Genomic DNA, 21,607 nt, shown 5'->3' with positions numbered 1-21,607 from the left:
ATTGCACAGAAATATATATCTGTAGGGTAATATATTTCATATCCAGTTAATGCTAATGTGAGTTAATATCAGAAAAAAATGTTTATCTATTACCAGTTTGATGTTCAATGATGAAATCATTCAAAGTATAAATGTTTTTGTTTGTGGTGAGTGAATGTGAGCCTAACAGGAGTTTTCTTTTTAGAATTCAGTATGAATTTAGTAGAATTTAATATGAATTAATAACATTCAATAAGTTAAGAAATCTTCAGAATTTAGTTGATGTGTCAATGTTAATTTGAGTAATGTGTTTACTGTTTATGAGACCGGTTACCAGTTTCAACTTGTTGAAATGGAGAGAATAAGGGTTTTTTTTTTTGCATTTCCTTCAGAATTGTGTAATTAATCATTATTAATTTAAAAGAAAGCATAAAACGCAGAACCACCAAGCTATAATAATATTGTGCATCTCTAATATATATATTAGACAATGCATCGATACCAATATGCTACTGCCACGCTACAAAAAATGCAGCTAAGATAGTATTTAAGCTAGTTGTCTACATTCAATGATGTAATAATTCTGGTACATCAATTATTTTTAATAATATCACCAACCTTCATTTAGTTAGAGGAACCTAACGATAAAAGCAACTTATCTACTTATCTTACCTATCTTGGGCCCTAATTACTTTAATATAATGCATATTTTTGTCAGTCAAGGGACATTTATGAGTTCCTGCACTAATTAAGCAAACACCTGCTGCAAGTATAATGCCTCCTATTACAGACACAAAGCTAAATCTATAAACAGAAATGCAACTTCTTCTTTTACAACAATATTGTTAAGTTGGAGATCAAATTTCTAATCTAAATTTCTAAACAAGGATAGATTACAGTGATCACATCTAGAAATATTCAGGTCAGCCACCCCCAGACCTACATCTACTGTACAGCCATATTGTGAAGATAAACTCTGTAAATGCAGTGCTTAGCAAAAGTGATACATAACTGTTGCATGGAGTAGCAGGAATCAAGTTTGACTGGAAGAACATAAAACTGCTTTCATATTGCAAAAGCAAATGGTCATATCTAAACAAAGACTCCTCCCTATTCACTAAAGGGTACGGTCAGTCACTAGGTGAATCAGACATCACATACATTTACAGAGGGACAGACAAAGCTAATCCTCCTCTTAAAGCAAGAAGGAAAATGGTATCCCAAAAACTTCAAATCCTGGGCCTCGTTCTGGCACTTATTGGTTTTGTAGGCATCATTGTCATCTGTGGTTTACCAGCCTGGAAGATGTCTGCTTTCATTGGAGCCAACATTGTGACTTTCCAGGTGTATTGGGAAGGCTTATGGATGGATTGTGTGGTTCAAACCACAGGCCAGATGCAGTGTAAGGTCTACGATTCCCTCCTTATTCTTCCTGTACATCTGCAGGCAGCTCGAGCCTTGATAATCATTGCCCTTGTTGTTGGAATCTTTGGAATTATCGTAACCATCATTGGCGGCAAATGCACCAGTTTTGTACAGGATGAGAGTGCTAAGGCTAAGATCGCTGTCACTAGTGGGATGATCTTCATCATCACAGGGATTCTTGTGCTCATTCCAGTGTGCTGGACCATAAATGCTATTATCAGGGACTTTTACAATCCTGCCCTTACGGATGCCCAAAGGAGGGAACTGGGACCCTGTCTGTATATCGGCTTCGGATGTGCTGCACTTCTCATTGCAGGTGGGGCCCTCCTCTGTAGCTCATGTCCACCAAAAGATGACACTCCCTATCATGTGAAATACTCTCAGCCCAAATATACAGTGAGCAGCAGCAAAGTTTATGTGTAAGACATTTGATTAATCACTTTAGTGGACTGGTAAAATGAGCAGGCAACTTAATCAAGGAACTTCTTAGCATTATCCAGTGTGTATTAAATTAAAATCTATCAGTGGTCTTTAAAGTGCTACCAGAAATGTTGCTATAAGCTGGTCATTTCTATTGCATACAAACCATTGTCAAGAAACTTCATGGGCTTTTTGGTGACCAACATGGAATTTTACACAAAATGCAAAACATTAAATTGTAATCATTTGTATTTAAGCTATCTTGTACAATCTCACAATCAATAAGGATATATGTACTATTTTTATGTATTATATATACATGCGCATTTATATGGCAGCTTTTGGAAAGTGCTGAATCACTGCCTCTGAAGGTCAGACTCATTGTAATGCTATATCCTACTCTGAGAATTCTTTTTGTCAAACCCTTTTTCAAGCTAAAAAATTACACATAAATTGAAAATGTAATCATTTTAAACACAGCATGGTACAGTAGTTAACAACATGGTGAGGGAAATTTGTTTTCATTGTTTCTGTAACATTAATTATATCCACACATGCATGTGAATTTGTTGACACAGAAAATATGTGATTGTATGGAAATTCTATTGACCTTTAAATTGAAAGAAACTAAAGTCTATCAGTGATATGTAAAGTGCTCATAATATGTAAAACATCATAATGCAATATCATGGGCTTTTTGCTGTCTAACAAAGAATTTTACACAAAATCAAAAATGGTAAATTAGAATAATTTTTTAAGCTATTTTGTAGAATCTCACAAGCAATAATTGTATTTAAAGTAAAGACTTATTTAAAAAGCATTGTACAAAAATTTTTGCAATTGCAATATTTAATTGTAATATTTATTTGTTTTTATTTGGTAATGATGATACTTTCTGTTATATACTATACTGTACAGGCTTGGGTGTTAGAAAGGCATTATATATCTATATTGAACACATTTAAAATGAATGAATGAATTAATTAAAAATAATATTGTAATCAAAACTTTGAGTGAAATTTGTTTTCAGACTTTTTCCTACATTTAAAATATGATGGTATTTTCTAACCCTCGCACCTCCAGGGTTGGAGGTTCAACTCTTGCCTCTGCCTAGTGTGCATGTAGTTTGCATGTTCTTCCGTCCTTTGGGGGTTCGGGGGTACTCTGCTTTCCTTCCCCAGTCCAAAGACATGCACTGTAGGCTGATCAGCATTTCCAAATTGTCTGTAGTGTGTGAATGGGTGTGTGAGTGTGTGTGTGTGCGATTGAGCCCTGCGATGGGTTGGCATTCTGTCCAGGGAGTCCCCCACCTTGTGCGCCGAGTCCCTTGGGATAGGTTCCAGGCTCCCTGTGACCCTGTGTAGGATAAACTGCAGGCTACAGAAAATGGGTGGATGGACAGTTATGTCCACACCTGCATGGGAATTTGATTGTATGTGATTCTGCAGAAATCCTATTGAATTAATCCTGTGTAATTGATGTTAAAATCTGTTTGATATTTGAGCTTCTCTAAATTATTATTCTTAATAATATACAGTGCCCTCCACCAATACTGGCACCCTTGGTCAAACAACAGAAAATACAGGTTGATTAAAAAAAAAAACAAAAAAAAAAACTTTTGTTAAATATAGGTGGCCAACAATTATTGCCCCCCTTTTAGTCAATACTTTGTGCTACCTCCCTTTGCCAAGATAACTGTGTGTGTGTGTGTGTGTGTGTGTGTGCGCGCGCGCGCGCGTGTTGTGTATGGGTTCAAAACACCATTTGCGCTGTGGTAAGCTTATAAAACTGATTAAATAGGCTAAATGCAAAGACAAAATGCTACACATGCGTATTAACAAATACAGAACGTACTCCTGGCTATTCATAGTTGCCAGGTGAATTTCCTTATTTCTACTACAGGATGTAAGATATTGGACTTTCTCCCACTCCAGAAAAAAATGCTATTGAAAACTATTTGCGGAAGAACATTTCGTAATGTGGGTTGTGCTGAGCTCTTCTTTGCTTAATCTCATCTGCAGCCTGTGCTCACATTAAACTACTGTAGAATTCAAGGCTGTGTTCCAAACCACATAAGTAGCAGCCTAAGCATTAATAATAATGACATCAATGGTGTAGAGACATAGTGCACTATTTAGTAGGGTAGTGTGCAGTTTCGGACGGAGCCCAGGTATTCACGAGTCACGGTTGCTCAGTATTATGTGTTATGAGAATAAAATAACTTTAATGTGACAGTGAAAGAGAAAATGATGTCAACAAGGGTTTGTCTAGCCACTATTAACCGATTACTGCATTTTACTGTGACACGTTTCAGAACTTAAGCCTTAATGCATGCAGTCCAGATATTAAAATAGCATGCACAAATATTTCAACGGTCGTTTGCATTAAACAACTGATAAAAGAAACAACACAGAAAGTCGCTGATCAGGTGAGCTGAGTTACATATTACATACGTGATTAAACATTTGGCACAGAAATCGGATTTCAGCCTGGCGCATGCATTTGTCATTCTTTAACGCTGTAAGTAATAATAATAATAATAATAATAATAATAATAATAATAATAACAACAACAATAACAATAATAATAATAAATAAAAATAATTTTATTTTAAAAAGTCGGATATCCTACACTATCAATCATTTTTAAGGTAAAACTCCCTCTCACTCTCATTATAAACAGAGAGTAGTTTCTGGTATTGGGTGCGGAGCTTCAGGCTCTTTAGAGTCGGTTCCTAATGTTCAAATGCTCATATAAAACTGGAGACTCGAAGAGGCACTTTAAAGTGAGTCGTTTGTAAGTGATACATCACTGCTCCTAAGGCCTAAGGGTAATTTGTTGTCACAGCCTTTCAATTCAAAGCATCTGAGGCATGCGCGACATTTTTGATATCATCATCATCAGAGTCATTTTTCCATTGCACCATGTTACATGATTAGGTGAAAAGAATATCAAAATAACAAGTTAATTAATTTAAAGTTAATACATTTGTTTAATTAGGCTATCAAAACCAAAATTAGACAAATTAAAGAATAATGGGCACACGCTTGACTTTTTTTTTTGATTTGTTTAAGACTGTAATTTTAGATGCAATAGCTTTTTTTATGTTGACATTTTCTTTTATGTTCAACCCGAAGAACAAAGGAATCCCTGCAATGACTGTCGTTATACAGCCGTGATCCGTCTGTTTGGAAATGCTGATCATTGATTGGCTGTTTCTTAAAACTCGCAACATGTTTGATGTCCGTTGAAATCGCTTGCGGCTGTAGCGCGCATGTGTTGTTTGTCGCTACCTGATCCGCTTGCCGTGCCGCGCATGCGCATGTGTTGTGCACAATTTATGACCTTATCCCATATTTTTACAGGTAGCATTTGAATTTTTATATAATAAGTTATATAATGCCTTAAAAATAATTTGAAGTAAAAGATGAGCTGATTTATAAGCAGATCATATATATATATATATATATATATATATATATATATATATATATATATATATGATGAAATTATAAACATTATAACACAAATTTGCACATGATGTTTAATGCTGTTTTGTCTGTAGTTGATGGGGAGACAGCACATTACTTTGCTCAGCTTTGTTATGTGAAATAAGAACTTTAATAGGTGGAAGCTTTGCAGGATCATTCCCAAAACAAACACAGATGTTTTAATCAAACCTCATAAACTATGTAGTGTCACCACGCCACCCATTTTAAAGCAAGGAGCATAAAATAAATCAAAATCCAGCATAAGACTTTATGGACAGTGTGTAACTGTAAAACACTGGTTGCAGTGGTTTTATGACTTTTTCCAAAGAATGCAGTATTTCCTCAGCACCAGAAAACATAGGTTATGAGTTGTTATTTGAGTTACTGCTTGTCCAAGATATTGATAGAAAAACTGCACACTGATTGTAATACAATAACAATAGTTTTTTTCTTACTAGTACAAATATTCTGGAAAATACATATAGCATGATAAAAAAAATAATTGCGTAAGCCATGGTGTAATATGTGGCTGAGAAAACCTGTTTGGAAAACTTGTCTGTGTTCACAGTCTTTTTTATAGACACTCCCCAAAAACATTCTTTCCACCCCATATATATATATATATATATATATATATATATATATATATATATATATATATATATATATATATATATATATATATATATATATATATCATTGGTAATGCTTTATGAGCTGCCTTCATTGAAATGTGTAGTGCATAACTGCATCAAACTCCCGTACAGCAGGAAGTGCTGTCACAAAATTCTCTGGCAGTGTGATCTCTAACTGAACTCTGTTGGCCACCATAGCAGAGATAGTGGGGGTGGGAATGTGGAGTGAGTTCAAGGATTAAAAAAGGATTAAATAATTTGCTCCAGTATTGTTATAAGTCAATATATATATATATATACACACACACACACACACACACACACACACACACTGTATATATAATTATTACAATTATTAGTAGTAGTAAGTCTGGGATCAAAAAGATAAATTTGAGAGATGAATAAGAGATTTAGAATTTCAGCTTTTATGTCATGTTATGTGTGTGTAGATTTGTTAAACAACATTGAACATACCACATTTTGTATCAGACTACCCAGTTTTTAAGTTAGCAAAAGTATAGGAACAGATAAGTCTTGAAGTAAATTAAAGTAAATAACATTTAATATTGGTTGCATAGCCCTTGCCCGTAATAACTGCATCAAGCCTGCGACTCACTGACATCACCAAATTGTTGGTTTCTTCTTCTGTGATAGAAATGGTGAAATGCATGCTCAATTTGGTAAAAGTCTGGTGATAGCTTGGCTGGTGATGAGTTGGCCAGTCTAAAACCTTCCGTGCATGGAGGAAATCCATGCAGACACATAGCACAGCATGTGAAATTCTACACAGACAGTAACCTGAGCTCAGGATTGAACCACAAATCTAGGAGTTATGATGGATAGCACGAGTGCTACCTGATCGGTGTCCCCTGACCGAATTACACTGCTTCCTTTAGCAGTGCTTGCCAGGTTGCTCTCCATTCTGAATTTATCCTGACTGTGTCCCTATTCCCTGTTGGTGCAAATGCAGTGAGAATGGTGCAAGGTACATAGAACCTTATTCATGGTCAAATCAGATTGTAAAAACAAGTATATGCAAATTCCAGTACCAATTTCTTTATTCATGTATTGCAATTGAGGTGTATCTGTATATCTGTGTCGGGTCTGGTCAGAGCGCATGTAAATTTGAGTGTACCATGTTAACAAATTAAAATGTCTTGATTAAATAATTAAAAATCAATAGCCTATCATCAATAAGTAAGGTAAAGTAACAGTTGTGAAGTAACAATAAAATATCAGGTAACATTGATTACAATTGTGCACACAAGGACCTCAAACCTGGTTTAGTGTCAACTTGAAATTTGTAACTCAGAATGTGCAGAAGTATCTGACCTATTTGAGTTTTAAAATGGTAATTGATCTGGTCTGCACTTATATAGGGCTTTTTTTTTTTTGCACTGGTTCTCATTCGCCCATTCACATTCACCAACTGTAGCAGAGCTGCCATGCAAGGCGCTAGCTTGCCATCAGGAGCAACTTGGGGTTCAGTGTCTTCGGCATGTGGAGTCATGTGGGCCAGGAATCGAACTACCAACCCTACGATTAGTGGACAACCTGCTCTACCACCTGAACCATAGCTGCCCAGGTGATAAATAAAAACCTAGCTATAAATAGAGTTCATTTATGGCAAGGTTTAAAAATTGTTTTGTACATTGTGGCTTTCATTAAAAACAGAGCACAATTCCAACATAACACATTAGGGATAAACATTTTAACTTAATTTAAGCCTTTTTCAATTTTAATAGCTTGCTTGCAGGTTGTCAGTATATTTTGAGCAATCTCATCACTTCTAAACATCCTGTAGGAAAATGGAGCTACTGTGATCCACTACGGCCGAGTTTCTCAAACTTTTCTCAAACTTTTCACCTTATTAACTGTTAAAAAAAATACAAAAATAAAAAATCCATGGATCTCGCCAGTACAGATTTATTTTATGTACATAATCAAAGGGCTTATTGTGCCTTAATTTTCTTTATTTCATTGGTTTTGAGCTATCGAGGTTTGGGTTAATTCTGTGTTCAGTCAAACAGACTAATAACCATAGGAAGTCAATAATTAACCAATAAATAAATGGTGGATTGTGATTTTCACTACTATAACAGTATTTTAAAAATTGCAGGGCACCTGGCTATGCTTCATTGAGGCCACTTTGAGAACCATGGCACAACAGTAACATTGCATGAAAGAGGTCACCAATGATTGGCTTTTTTCTTTCAGATCATCTCTTTTGTATATGGACAAAAAAAGATGTGAAAGAAACAAAAGTTATTCATGCATTCAATCATTTTCAGTGCCCTCTTTTTCCTGTTCAGGGTTGTGGTGGATCTGGAACCTATCCCAGGAAGATTTAGAATGAGGAAAGAATGCACAAGAAGTTTGGACTTTGATTTGGAGCAAAATTTTACAAACAAAAGTCATCAAAACACCATATGAAAACACCAAAAGCTCAATTTTCATAGATTTTGTTGCTGCAATTTTCTATTACTAATTATAATGACTTTTTAGGTGGGCTTTTTGAATGAATGTTTTTGCACAGTTGAGCTTGAAACAATCCTACAAATACCTGCTTTGAAGCCCTTTGAAGCCCCCTGCATAGGCTTGAACGCCATCAACGTTTTCTCTAACATACCTTACTCATACAAATAACAGCTAATTTACAACACTAAAGACTTATTGCAAAGGAAATCAGATATGTCCTAAATAAATATCTTTGCTGTCAGGTCATTGTGCAATGCTCTTTAAATAGTTTGTCCAGTTATTCTCTGAAATATTTTCTTCCGTCCTGTAGGGGTTATCATACTAAGTTCTGCAAATAGGTTATTAGAGTCCCTCAGTTTTGTAAAGATACACTAATAATACAGATTTGAGGTAAGACTGGTGATACCTGATCATAATGTCTTAGTGTGCTTACTAGTTCAGACAAGCTCTTAAAACTGGTCCTGCTGGCATGTTTATGTTAAGGTGGTTTTTATTGTCATTCCTCTATAAAGCTCGAATACATTTGAACAAAATAATGTTTCTCAGGACCATGTTGCAACACGGAACAGTACGCAAGACTTCATGAAGTGCAAATACACAACAGTGTGAGACGAGTGCAAAACAATAAATACACAGGACAGTAAATACACAGGACAATAGATACACAGGACATGGATTGTGAACTGTAAGCTATTGTGTAATGTAGCAGCACAAGTATAGCAGCAATACTGGCAGCAAAAACTAGTGTTGATGTAGTATCTGTGATTACAATGTTGTAATTGGTTTACATGACATGACGTGAACATATTGCTTAAAACATCTGAAATTTGGATACTGCTTCTGTAATGTCCCTCAACTTTCAGAACAAATGAGTAGTGGACTATACTGTCTATATCAGCTGACCCATATACAGTACTACTAGCACTATCATCTGCTTAATACAGCCAAACCCAACTGACTTAACGTAGTAAAAACATATCATAGTCATTTATTGGACTGGGGTTTACAATTGGGACACTTTTGCCATAAAATTGAAATGCTGCACAATAATTTGATATTGATTTGATACTGAGGGTCAATTTTGCATTATATTGTTTAAGTGTGTCTGCTTGTAGTTCAGACCAGGGTTATAACCAGGATGGGCACTGGACTTGTTCACCTAAACGGGGCAGTTGATTACTGGGTGGGAAAAATATCACCTGTTCTTTTTCTAAAACTGTCCAGTTTTGGTGAACCTGTGTCCACTGTTGCTTCAGATTACTGTTCTTGGCTGAGAGGAGTGGAACCCAATGTGGTCTTCTGCTGTTGTAGCCCATCCGTCTCAAGGTTTAGAATGTTGTGCATTCTGTGATGCTTTTCTGTTCACGACAATAATGAAGAATGGTTGTTTGGGTTACTGTTATTGTTATTTGAGTTTTGGTTTACAAGGCAGTCTTATTTCTGAATTATTGTACATGATATGCCATCAATACAATAGTCATTAATGAGTAACATTACACAATACAACAACTTAACATTACATAATACAACAAAATTGAACTGACCTTGTTCATTTATAGCCAACTTAGGAGCTTGTAGCCTAACCCAATCAGGTAACTTTACTTCATGAATTTGAAAACTGGACATAGGCTACACGAAAAGAATAAAGCAAAAGCTTCCAAAACTACAGAGGTTCAATCATCTGTGTCCTTCTAGCTATTTATGTCTATGGTTGGAACACATTTGGCTTAAAATTCTTACCATTGGACCCATTTGGTGCCTAAACTCAACAATATCTCAACTGCAATGATCAGTCATCTGGGTACAATTCTTTAGAATAATAAAAAAAATAAATGCTACCACAGATTTTCCTATGAACAAGTTGTTCTTTCCCTTTCTGCCAGCCTCTCAAGCAAAGAGGCAGATGAAATGTCAGTTTGTCAGTGGCATTCCTTACTAAAGTTTGTATAGGATTGTATATAATAAACACCAGTTCCTAGACTACTATATGCTGCATTTTTCTGTAGAAATAAGTTTAAATGGTTTAACTAGTGGCCTCATGCTAAACAAGATGTCATATCACTGCAAACCAGTGACTCACCAACCAACTACAAACATGGCCAAAGAGGACTACACTTCCGACACTCAATCCACAGTATATAGAAACTGTTAGAACACAATGTCTTTGCGAAGTATACGTTCGATTGCTATTGTCTCTGTCATTACCAAGCCTTACGAAATGTTGATATTCTGGTTTTGACTTTGTTTACTCCACTGACCTCGATTCTCTGCCATGCCTGTTTTGACCTGCTCGCCTGATCGTATGACCATTGCCTGTTTAACATTGTGGTTTTTTGCATTACCCTTTGGACTTCTTGTTTTTGGATTAAACTACCTAATCTGCACTTGCTTCTGTCTGCACCTCCTTTACGTGACAGAAGAAAACACCATTTAACATACTTTTCTGTCTATAGTTTTAAAACCCAAACAACAACAGAGCAATAAGGACACGCCCTCTAAGATTTGCAGTTTATTTGGAAACAGTATGACAAAGCAGGTCCCTGTTTAATCAGTGTTCAGTTCTTGCCGTTTAGTCATGCCTAGGCATAGTACATCAACTGCCGCACTTTTAAAAACTGGTTCAGCCAGATTGGCTGTCCGCAGGTTTGTTTCACCCGTCCCTCCCCCATTTTAACTAATACAGAGACAATAAAGCACATACAGTCTCATGGAATGTTTGTGTCTATTGATTTCACAATTCCAATGGTTGGTAAAAAAAAAAAAAATACAAAAAAAACAAAACAAACAAAACAAAACAAAAAAAAACCCAACACTTCCCATGATTTCCTCACTGCCCCTATAAGGAATTTTGATGTGACATCTCTGTGTGACGTGATGAGAAACAGCAAAAAGTTCCTCCAGGTACTCTGGACTGATCTGAAGGATTTTACATCAGTTCAAATTTAAATCTAAACATTGAATATGTAGTTTTTGGAATAACCTCTAATGATTTAATTGATGTTGTCAGCATTCGCTTACTTATAGCCAAGTATCACATTCACAACAGCAAAGTACGGCTGGTATTGTTGCTGTCCTGTAGATGTACATGTAATATGTTGTATGTCTTATAACAATAAAAATTAAGACATTCTGTAAAATCTGACTGTCTGCCAATACGAATAACCTTATGCCCTTTTATATTTCCAAATCCAAAGGTATATTATCCATTAAACAACCACAGGATTCCAGAAAACAATCACATGATTAAGCTAATACTGTATTTCACCTTAACAGTTAGGGGTGGAAGTCTGGAAACGTTTGTTGTTCCTTGGAGTTTTTGGAGGTTTAGCTTCTCTTCACACTTTATTAACTGACTGCATTGCCATATGTGTAATAACTGAAACACCTTTGTATAGGCAAGGCTTTTTAATACCTAAAGGCTTTTAGCTAGGTTTCTGCCACAGTAATGCCAGACATTATGAGTGAGGAAAGTATAAATGGTCTTTGTCTGGTTTTTAAAAGAATAGCAGTGCCTCATTTGCTTATCTAGACAGACGTGTAGCTTTTATTAAATGTCACCAGTGTCGGATGGAAAAGAGCATGAAAAAGCACAAAGAAATGCAATTTAATTTGTTTACATTGATTTTTTGTCTGGCAAACTGATAGAAAGGCTAAATCCACTACAATGCTCTATTTTGTCGAGGAATAACATCTCTGTCTTTACAAAATCACGGATTCTTTCACTTCCGATGCCAATATATTTGATACTATGACTCACACACTCAGTTTCTGATGTAAAAAAGATCATGATCAGCAGTAAAAAGGATGTGACTATACAAGGCTATATGTTGTTACTTTGTTGAAAGTAGGTAAGATATTAGCAGGTGAGTCAGAATCTCATGGGGGGCAGTCCCATTCTGACAATGCACAAGTCGAAACAGCCAAACCTGAAGAGCAGGTTGTGTGCCTGCATCACAAACCCCACCCCCCACTAGACACTTTTATAGTATCTGCTCTCACTGCATTTGTCAGAAACTTGCCAAGATACCACAGAGTTCTGTCTGAACAGCAAAAAGGAAGCCAAGAGAAGTAGAGCAAAATGGTGTCGGTTGGGTTGCAGATGCTGGGCGCTGCCCTGGGTATCATTGGCTGGATTGGTGTTATTGTGGTCTGCGCTCTCCCTATGTGGAGGGTCACAGCTTTCATTGGAAGCAACATTGTCACATCGCAGATCCAATGGGAAGGCATATGGATGAACTGTGTAGTCCAGAGCACAGGACAGATGCAGTGCAAGGTATACGACTCCATGCTGGCCCTGAGTTCAGATCTCCAAGCTGCACGTGCTCTCACGGTCATCTCCATCGTGGTGGGCATCTTCGGCATCCTACTGGCCATGGCTGGAGGAAAGTGCACCAACTGCGTGGAGGATGAGAACTCCAAGGCGAAGGTTGCTGTGGCAGCGGGCGTGGTCTTCATCATTTCTGGGGTACTTTGTCTCATTCCTGTGTGCTGGACTGCCCAAACAGTCATCAGGGACTTCTACAACCCACTGGTCAACCAGGCACAGAAGAGGGAGTTGGGCGCATCGTTGTTCATCGGCTGGGGTGCTGCTGCTCTGCTGATCATTGGAGGAGGTCTGCTGTGTGCCAGCTGCCCACACAATGACAAGCCAGCATACACAGCCAAATACAGTGCTCCTGCTCGCTCCCAGGCCTCTGCACCCTCCACCAAGGACTACGTTTAAGAATGTCAAACAATGATTGTCTTACCTGCACAAGTATGGAGCAGTTGAAATGAGGACTTGATGGACAATTGTAAGAGTTAATGTTACTGGATTTTATTTCTTTCTTTTTACATATTAACAGCATGCAGTAGATACTACTGCATAATGTTATGCCATAATGTTTTCTTAACTAGATGATTGTTTTTACAATATAAGATTGTAATATTTTAAGCTTGTTAATTTTTTCCTCATTCTCTACATTTTAAGGAATTCATGATATTGTAAATAAATATTTTGTACAGTATATATATCATTGTTCCCTCAGCTATCAAAACAGGAAAAAATAATAAAATCAAAACACTTGTCTATCATGGATATTTGTTTTTGATTAGTTTTTTTTTTTTCTTTTAAACTGGAAAAAAAAAAGTTAATCGTGTGTTTGGGTAAGTTTGAATAATGTGGTTTAGTTTTTTAATACAGAAATTCAAGTCACTGCCTGTGAACAAAACATTTCCCAAGGGAGTTGTCTTACCTTGACTATCCAGTTTAGGTGTGGCTCGGTTGAAAAAGGTTAGGTAACACGTAACTGCATAACATATAATTGCACATATGAGAGAAAACCTTTCCAAAGGCAAAAGCATTTAATCTCTTTATCAGGCCATTACTGACATAAAGGTTAATAAGCAAAACACCTAACCATTTAAAGGGGTTTTTTTTAAATTAAGTAAGTATAAATTTTTGGTTGTGTTATAAAATAGAGCACATCTTTGATGCAATCTCTTGGACTTAGCTGATGCTTTATATATATATATATATATATATATATATATATATATATATATATTTTTTACAACACAAAAAGATTACACTGTAGCATGAATTACAGAATTTTCTTTACACCTGTGTATCATTAAGGTCTAATCACTATTAGTGTCATAGATGAAACAAAAAGGTGTAGTATAGTACTTAACGAAGAAAAAAAACATTAAAGGTAACTCCAATAGTAGTAAATGAGTGCTTAATTAAAGGCAGGTGCGAGTGGAGGGTAAATCAAGTACACTTTAGTAAATGGACATAAACAGTGTTAATATCAACTAATATATATATATATATATATATATATATATATATATATATATATATATATATATATATATATATATATGTGTGTGTGTGTGTGTGTGTGTGTGTGTGTGTGTGTGTGTGTGTGTGTGTGTGTGATCATTCTCTACTAATTCCAAGGAGTCCAACAGAAATATAAAACAAACAAGTTAAAATGTTTTTATAATATCTCCAATGTTTTCAATACAAATTTAAAACAAATAAAAAGTCTAACTTACATATATTTAAAATTTACTTTACAGTACATTAATTTGAAAATGAGCCCATTGCTTGTTTAAACAAAAAACTCTAAATTATAGACAAGAGTTCCAAAACCTTTTATATTGTTAGTCTAGTGGTCTTTTTGATCAACCAAACAAACAATCGATCAACCAATCATTCAATCAATCAACAAATCAATCAATAATCAAACAATCAATCAATAATCAACCAATCAATCAAACAATCCATCAACCAACCAATCAGTCAGTCAACCAACCAAACAACCCATCAAACCACCCAGTGGTTCCCAAACTTTTCCAGGGCAAGGCCCCCCAAATGAGATTAACATTTGACTGAGGCCCCCCTTTTGCAAGATGTCTTTAAAACACATTAAAAATACAGACTTCTGAATATATATGCCTTTTTTTATTATTAATAATTACATCTTACATCTTTACATTACATTATATTAGGAATAGACTGTGTGTGTGTGTGTGTGTGTGTGTGTGTGTGTGTGTGTGTGTGTGTGTGTGTCTGAGAGTGAGAATTTATTTTTCACACCAAATTGTTGAGACCCCCCGGGCGCCCCCTGGCGGCCCCCACTTTGAAAACCACTGAATTAACCAATCAATCAAACAGTCAATCACCCAACCAGTCAATCAATCAAGTAAATTATCTAATAGAACTCAACAACAGCTGTTTAACTGCTATCATTAGTGAATTTTATGCACATTTTTTATGCTGTTATCTCAGTACAGGAAATTTGTCATAAGTCTTTACCATGGTAATCTCACACATGTTACAAATGTAGTAGATGAAGATAAGGTTGGAATAATGCTGAACTATTCCTTTATTGTAAGAGCATGTATTTGCATGCAAATACATATGTAGAAATTATGAGTGGCTAATAATATTTAAAAATATAATATAAAATATTATAATTTTATCATTTAAATATAAATTATATATAATATAATTTAAAAAATAGTTTCGTGTGTCAACTTCAGTATATGTATTTTAGAGCCTGGTAGGGGTCACTCAGGTTGTAGATCTAAATAGACTTTCAAAACAATGAATGGAACAGAGTATCAAATGACTGCTTATTCTTTTCTTTGAATGTGCAGTAGAACCACACCTTATAAGTATGGGGTATAAAAAGCGTGTTAATACAGCACACAGACACATTTCCGGAACTATCCCATGAAGCACTGATTGCAGACTATCCAGAACAATGGTATCCCAAGGCCTCCAGATCCTGGGTGTTATGCTGTCTATGACAGGGTGGCTGGGGACAATCATTACCTGTGCTCTGCCTATGTGGAGAGTGACGGCTTTCATTGGAGCTAACATTGTCACAGCGCAGGTCATCTGGGAGGGTTTATGGATGAACTGTGTGGTTCAGAGTACTGGACAGATGCAGTGTAAGGTCTACGACTCCCTGCTGGCCCTTCCTCAAGACCTTCAAGCGGCCCGAGCCATGGTCATCATCTCCATCATTGTGGGCATCTTTGGTGTGCTAATGGCTGTGATTGGAGGAAAGTGTACTAACTGCATGGAGGATGAATCAGCAAAAGCTAAAGCTTGCATTGTCTCAGGGGTGATCTTTCTTATTGCTGCCTTCCTCATGCTAATACCTGTGAGTTGGTCTGCCCAGACCCTTATCAGGGACTTCTACAACCCCTTGGTGTTAGAAGCCCAGCGTCGAGAGTTAGGAGCTTGCCTGTATATTGGCTGGGGTTCTGCGGCTCTCCTGCTGCTGGGGGGAGGGCTGCTTTGCTGGAATTGCCCTCCGAAGGAGAACCAGCAGTATACAGCAGCCAAATTTGCACCTGCTAGATCCTTTTCCCCAGGGATGAATTATGTGTGAGCAAAACGGTGAATGTTTCCATGAGAACTCTGAACAAAAGTGGATTCATCTACCATATTAACTATGTATCTGGAAAGGCATGTATTTCTTTTCTTTTGCGACCACATATATTTTCCTATTACATGAGTACAGATCTTTGATAATAATGAGATGGATGCTTGTTTTAATAAATGAATGTGAACAAATTCTGTACATGGAAATTCGGTGATTGAAAATCTTTTTCATTTGACATTTTGTAATTAAAAGTCTGTGAAACAGAGTAATATTTGAGTCTTTAATTAGCACCTATACTGAGACTGATGTGAAAATATTACATTGTTTGACATATTAGACATAACAAATATGAAGGCAAATGATTTTGTCAGGCATGTTTCCTTTACACGCACATTTAAAAAAATATATGAACACAATTTCTAATTCTCACTGTCGTAAAATACAAAAGAAAATATTTTTAAAAATCTATTGTCTTGGATGAACAAGGGAGATTTTGTAAGCCTGTATTGTATGAATTGGTGCCATTGGGTAAAAAAAATTATTACTGTTATTGCATGGAGTAGTATACATAGTAAATAGTACTGTAGTAAGCCCCCTGGACAAGAAAGTTAACTTCCACCAATACCAGTACTTCATTCTACAACGTCAATAGGTTGTGGCCATCAGCAATGTAACTGAAAGTAAAATTTATTGTGTATATTATATAGCATGTTGTACTGTAGTAAGCTCCCTGGACAAACAATTATTCACTTCCACCAATAGCAGCGCTTCAATCTACAATGTCAGTAGGTTGCACACACAATGAATGTAACTGAGAACAGAATTTATTTTGTCCAGGGAGCTTATAATATACAGTGATGCCTTTAATTCATTTAAAATAAAAATTGTATGAATAAATAAAATGTAATTTGTAAGAATAAATAAAATGATGAGTGTAATGCTTAATAGTAGTATATAATCCTGTACTACACAATAACATCCTTGGGTTCCATAATAGTGTCATGTTGTGCTACGTCAACATATGCCTTTTAACAATGATCAAATATGCACTGTATCAAAGTGCTGAAAATTAAATGTTGCTCGCCTATTATTATAAATCTGATTCTTTAATAGCTGAAAATGGTGCTTTAAGGGCACTGGAAGCAGAGACAGAGATGGAAGTGCACAGCTAAATAGAATCAAAATGGCCACCAGTGCATCAGTCATGTGGCCAACTGACCCTCCTATTCTTTTAAAACATTACACCATTCTTTATCATACTTAGAGTGAGTGTAAGTGACTAAAAATGGGTATGTCACATACACATATATAATTGAAAAGACTGAAGCTATCCATGAGACTTTATTAAAGACACTCTATTGCTTGTGTATTGCCTAGGGATTCCATGAGCATGTGTGGGATTTTTCACTGTGCCTTTAAGAGATTACTAGCAAAAATAGCAAATCCTCCACTCTATGAAGTGTGCTTTCAGACAGTTTTGCTCGTGCCGGCTTTAATTGGTAAGGGCTGAAAGCAGTCACGTGGTACAATCAGTCTAATGATTAGCACCTTAGCGTGATTACCATGTGGGGTACAAAAAGGATTCAGACACACACACACACCTCATCAAGCGTTTTGAGATTTTCGATTGTTCTCGAATCATTGAGAGGTGATGGCTAGTGCAGGGTTGCAGGTTTTGGGTTTGGCTCTGGCGCTCTTCGGTTTGCTTGGCGACATCCTCATCTGTGCTCTGCCCATGTGGAGAGTGACGGCCTTCATCGGGCAGAACATCGTGACCGCGCAGACCTTCTGGGAGGGCCTGTGGATGAACTGTGTGATGCAGAGCACGGGACAGATGCAGTGCAAAATCTATGACTCCATGTTGGCTCTGCCTCAGGACCTACAGGCCGCGCGCGCTCTCGTGGTCATCTCCATCCTCCTGACGCTGTTCGGTCTCCTGCTCGCGATCGCTGGGGGAAAGTGTACAAACTGCATCGAGGACGAACCGACTAAGGCGCGCGTGTCCGTGGCGGCCGGCGTGTTCTTTCTGGTGGGCGGTGTTCTGTGCCTGATTCCTGTGTGCTGGTCGGCTCACACGGTCATCATGGACTTCTATAACCCTACCCTGGCGGACGCACGGAAGCGCGAGCTCGGCGCATCGCTGTTCGTTGGCTGGGGCGCCGCCGCTTTACTGCTGGTCGGAGGCGCGCTCTTCTGCTCCCAGTGTCCTAAGACTGAATATCGAGGTTATTCAGCCAAATACACAGCGCCAAGATCAAATGCACATGGTGGTGGCAACTACGTGTAGGTCTAACGAAAGCTTAACATTGGCCTGATGGACAACTAATGTGTCTTAACTAACTTGTGTTTTTATTGGACAGTTTTACTAAATAAACATGTTTTATGCAATCTGTCTTCTCTTGGGCTGTAAAACCTAAACCCTTAAATTAGGTACTGGATTACAGTAGTGCTCTTAGTTTACTCAACTTTACTGTACTGTTGACTTGATTAGTAACTTGTTCAGTCAAAACTACCTCAGCATTAACTAAATGAACTTTAAAACTGCTTGTTCAATACAGCTATATCATGCAGGGACAGAAGGATTATTGTATCGTACTTCCACAATACTTATTGTAATCTGTTACAATAAGGCTTAGAACAAAATGTTCCTCTACAAAATGCAGTACATTTATTTACATAAACTGGCTAAATGTACTTACCCAAAAACAGTTCTGTTAATTATTGGACTAAGTATAGGCTAAAGTGCGACTTCAACAATTTAAGGGGGGTCTTTTCTGAGGTTGTTCTATAATTCTGTGTCTTCATTTTATCTGAAGCTCTGAGTTCAGGTCAGCTAGCTGGATGTGATCACCAATAGGGATGAGCGATTCTAACCCTGAGTTACTAACATTTAACATACAGCTTGTGGTAATGTTGGACATTAATATTCCCTTTTGGAAAGTTAATGATAACCTAGCATTACAGCTGTCCACCATGATGTAATACAGTGAGTGGGTTAACATTAACTTTATTAAGGAAGTGTTCTGGACAAGGCAAGCAGTAGTAATTAGCATTAGGTGGATGGGTTAGAGCCATGTTTCTTGATGTATTCAGTAAATGTTAATGCTGTGTCAGTCAGTGGCAAACAGAACTTGGGCTATCTCAGTAATGTGGAAGCCAAAAGTTATTAACAAGGTTAATGTGACAAAAAGAGAGGATGGGGTTTAGGTTGTAATGCTTTCCACCATCTATGTAATGTTGGTCAAATTAATCAGGTTATGTAAAAAATTGGCAGTGGGGTGCTAAATGCAGGGAAAGAAATATTTGCAAGTTAGCTGGATTTTCCTGGTGAGGCTACAGTGCCATTTTGTTCATTTGGAGAGTCGAGGTCACATTTCCAAAATTACACAATCTGGGATTCTGTAATGTAATTGCTCAGTTAAAGCCCAACATAATTTGTCCATATTTTTTAACTAACCAACACACTCTTTTTGTGCAATTCTAGCTTTTCAAATGGAAGGGAGTGGGACTCTTGTCTTCCCAGATGGCAGGGAGATTTGCAAGAAGATGCATCAACTCCAATTCTTACATCAGTCAAATGTTTAAATATTAAATGTTACCTGAATATTATGCAATTGTTTGTTTCATGAGTTAGTGATATCATAGAATTTTGCCATACAAACAAATTGGATTTTAGGATAATTGTAGGGAAAAAAGTATAAACACATTTAACATCCTTGTGTGGAAATGTTTAACACAGTGTTAAATGTACTAACACACTGATTATGAAAGCAACACAAAATGTGCTGTCCTTAACTAGACACATGTTAAAAATTACCATGATTGAGTCAAGGTTCATATCAATATAATTATCCATGAAACCATTACTATACACTAAAAAGTTGAAATACGCTGAAAGTTGGTAATTAGATGATCCAGTCATTGAGCTAATTAAACTAGTTAGCTACCATTCTTGCTTAGCTAACATTTTATTAGTAGACTCAGATTATCAGACAGTCTCAAATACATTTTGGGTTTTTTTTTGGTTAAACAAGTAGTCAACATTTTGACATTCAAGTGTAAGGGCAGTCTTAGTGTTCTTTGAAATCTGTGGGGTTTTTTTTTTTACTACATTTTACCCATTAATGCTTTTATTTCCATCCATTTTAGGATCTTCACATAATGCAGCAGTTTGTTTAATCCTTTGTTTGGCCTTAATCCTCAACTGTCCAGTTGTATGAATTAGAGAAATGGAAGTCGCTCTGGCTAAGGATATCTGCCAGACAGAAGTGTAAAGGAACATTTTGTTCCAAGCCTCATTGCATCAGATTACAATAATCCTTTGGTCCTTCACACAATAGAATTGTATAGAACAAGCAGTTTTAAAGTTCATTTAGTTAATGCTGAGGTAGTTTTGACTGAACAAGTTACTAATCAAGTCAACAGTACAGTAAAGTTGAGTAAACTAAGAGCACTACTGTAATCCAATACCTAATTTAAGGGTTTAGGTTTTACAGCCCAAGAGAAGCCAGATTGCATAAAACATGTTTATTTAGTAAAACTGTCCAATAAAAACACAAGTTAGTTAAGACACATTAGTTGTCCATCAGGCCAATGTTAAGCTTTCGTTAGACCTACACGTAGTTGCCACCACCATGTGCATTTGATCTTGGCGCTGTGTATTTGGCTGAATAACCTCGATATTCAGTCTTAGGACACTGGGAGCAGAAGAGCGCGCCTCCGACCAGCAGTAAAGCGGCGGCGCCCCAGCCAACGAACAGCGATGCGCCGAGCTCGCGCTTCCGTGCGTCCGCCAGGGTAGGGTTATAGAAGTCCATGATGACCGTGTGAGCCGACCAGCACACAGGAATCAGGCACAGAACACCGCCCACCAGAAAGAACACGCCGGCCGCCACGGACACGCGCGCCTTAGTCGGTTCGTCCTCGATGCAGTTTGTACACTTTCCCCCAGCGATCGCGAGCAGGAGACCGAACAGCGTCAGGAGGATGGAGATGACCACGAGAGCGCGCGCGGCCTGCAGGTCCTGAGGCAGAGCCAACATGGAGTCATAGATTTTGCACTGCATCTGTCCCGTGCTTTGCATCACACAGTTCATCCACAGGCCCTCCCAGAAGGTCTGCGCGGTCACGATGTTCTGCCCGATGAAGGCCGTCACTCTCCACATGGGCAGAGCACAGATGATGATGTCGCCAAGCAAACCGAAGAGCGCCAGAGCCAAACCCAAAACCTGCAACCCTGCACTAGCCATCACCTCTCAATGATTCGAGAACAATCGAAAATCTCAAAACGCT

General features: G+C 37.3%; 3 protein-coding genes across 4 annotated transcripts; 2 read left to right on the top strand and 1 right to left on the bottom strand.

Moving 5' to 3' along the window:
* Positions 1 to 1,136: 1,136 nt before the first annotated feature.
* Positions 1,137 to 13,506, top strand: cldy (claudin-like protein zf-a89). Of its 2 annotated transcripts, XM_053687617.1 has the most exons (3): positions 1,137 to 1,823; positions 11,437 to 11,488; positions 12,502 to 13,506. In XM_053687617.1, the coding sequence occupies exons 1-3, from the start codon at positions 1,192 to 1,194 to the stop codon at positions 13,150 to 13,152; spliced, it is 1,335 nt and encodes a 444-aa protein (XP_053543592.1). In that variant the 5' UTR covers positions 1,137 to 1,191; the 3' UTR covers positions 13,153 to 13,506.
* Positions 13,507 to 15,635: 2,129 nt separating this feature from the next.
* On the top strand, positions 15,636 to 16,577 carry cld4 (claudin-4). Its single transcript, NM_001200921.1, is given in 1 exon segment — positions 15,636 to 16,577. A coding segment is annotated over 1 exon segment (636 nt). The 5' UTR covers positions 15,636 to 15,685; the 3' UTR covers positions 16,322 to 16,577.
* Positions 16,578 to 20,215: 3,638 nt separating this feature from the next.
* LOC108278486 (claudin-like protein ZF-A89) lies at positions 20,216 to 21,607 on the bottom strand. Its single transcript, NM_001329290.1, is given in 1 exon segment — positions 20,216 to 21,607. A coding segment is annotated over 1 exon segment (636 nt). The 5' UTR covers positions 21,565 to 21,607; the 3' UTR covers positions 20,216 to 20,928.

The sequence above is a fragment of the Ictalurus punctatus genome, chromosome 18, assembly GCF_001660625.3.
Source record: "Ictalurus punctatus breed USDA103 chromosome 18, Coco_2.0, whole genome shotgun sequence".
NCBI lineage: Eukaryota > Metazoa > Chordata > Actinopteri > Siluriformes > Ictaluridae > Ictalurus > Ictalurus punctatus.
This window is presented reverse-complemented; position numbering and strand designations above follow the sequence as displayed.

Coding starts and splice junctions, on each gene's coding strand:
- cldy (XM_053687617.1), top strand. CDS start 1,192: ATGGTATCCCAAAAACTTCAAATCCTGGGCCTCGTTCTGGCACTTATT. Junction 1,824..11,436: donor AGCAGCAGCAAAGTTTATGT/GTAAGACATTTG, acceptor TGATGTTGTCAG/CATTCGCTTACTTATAGCCA. Junction 11,489..12,501: donor ACAACAGCAAAGTACGGCTG/GTATTGTTGCTG, acceptor CAAGAGAAGTAG/AGCAAAATGGTGTCGGTTGG.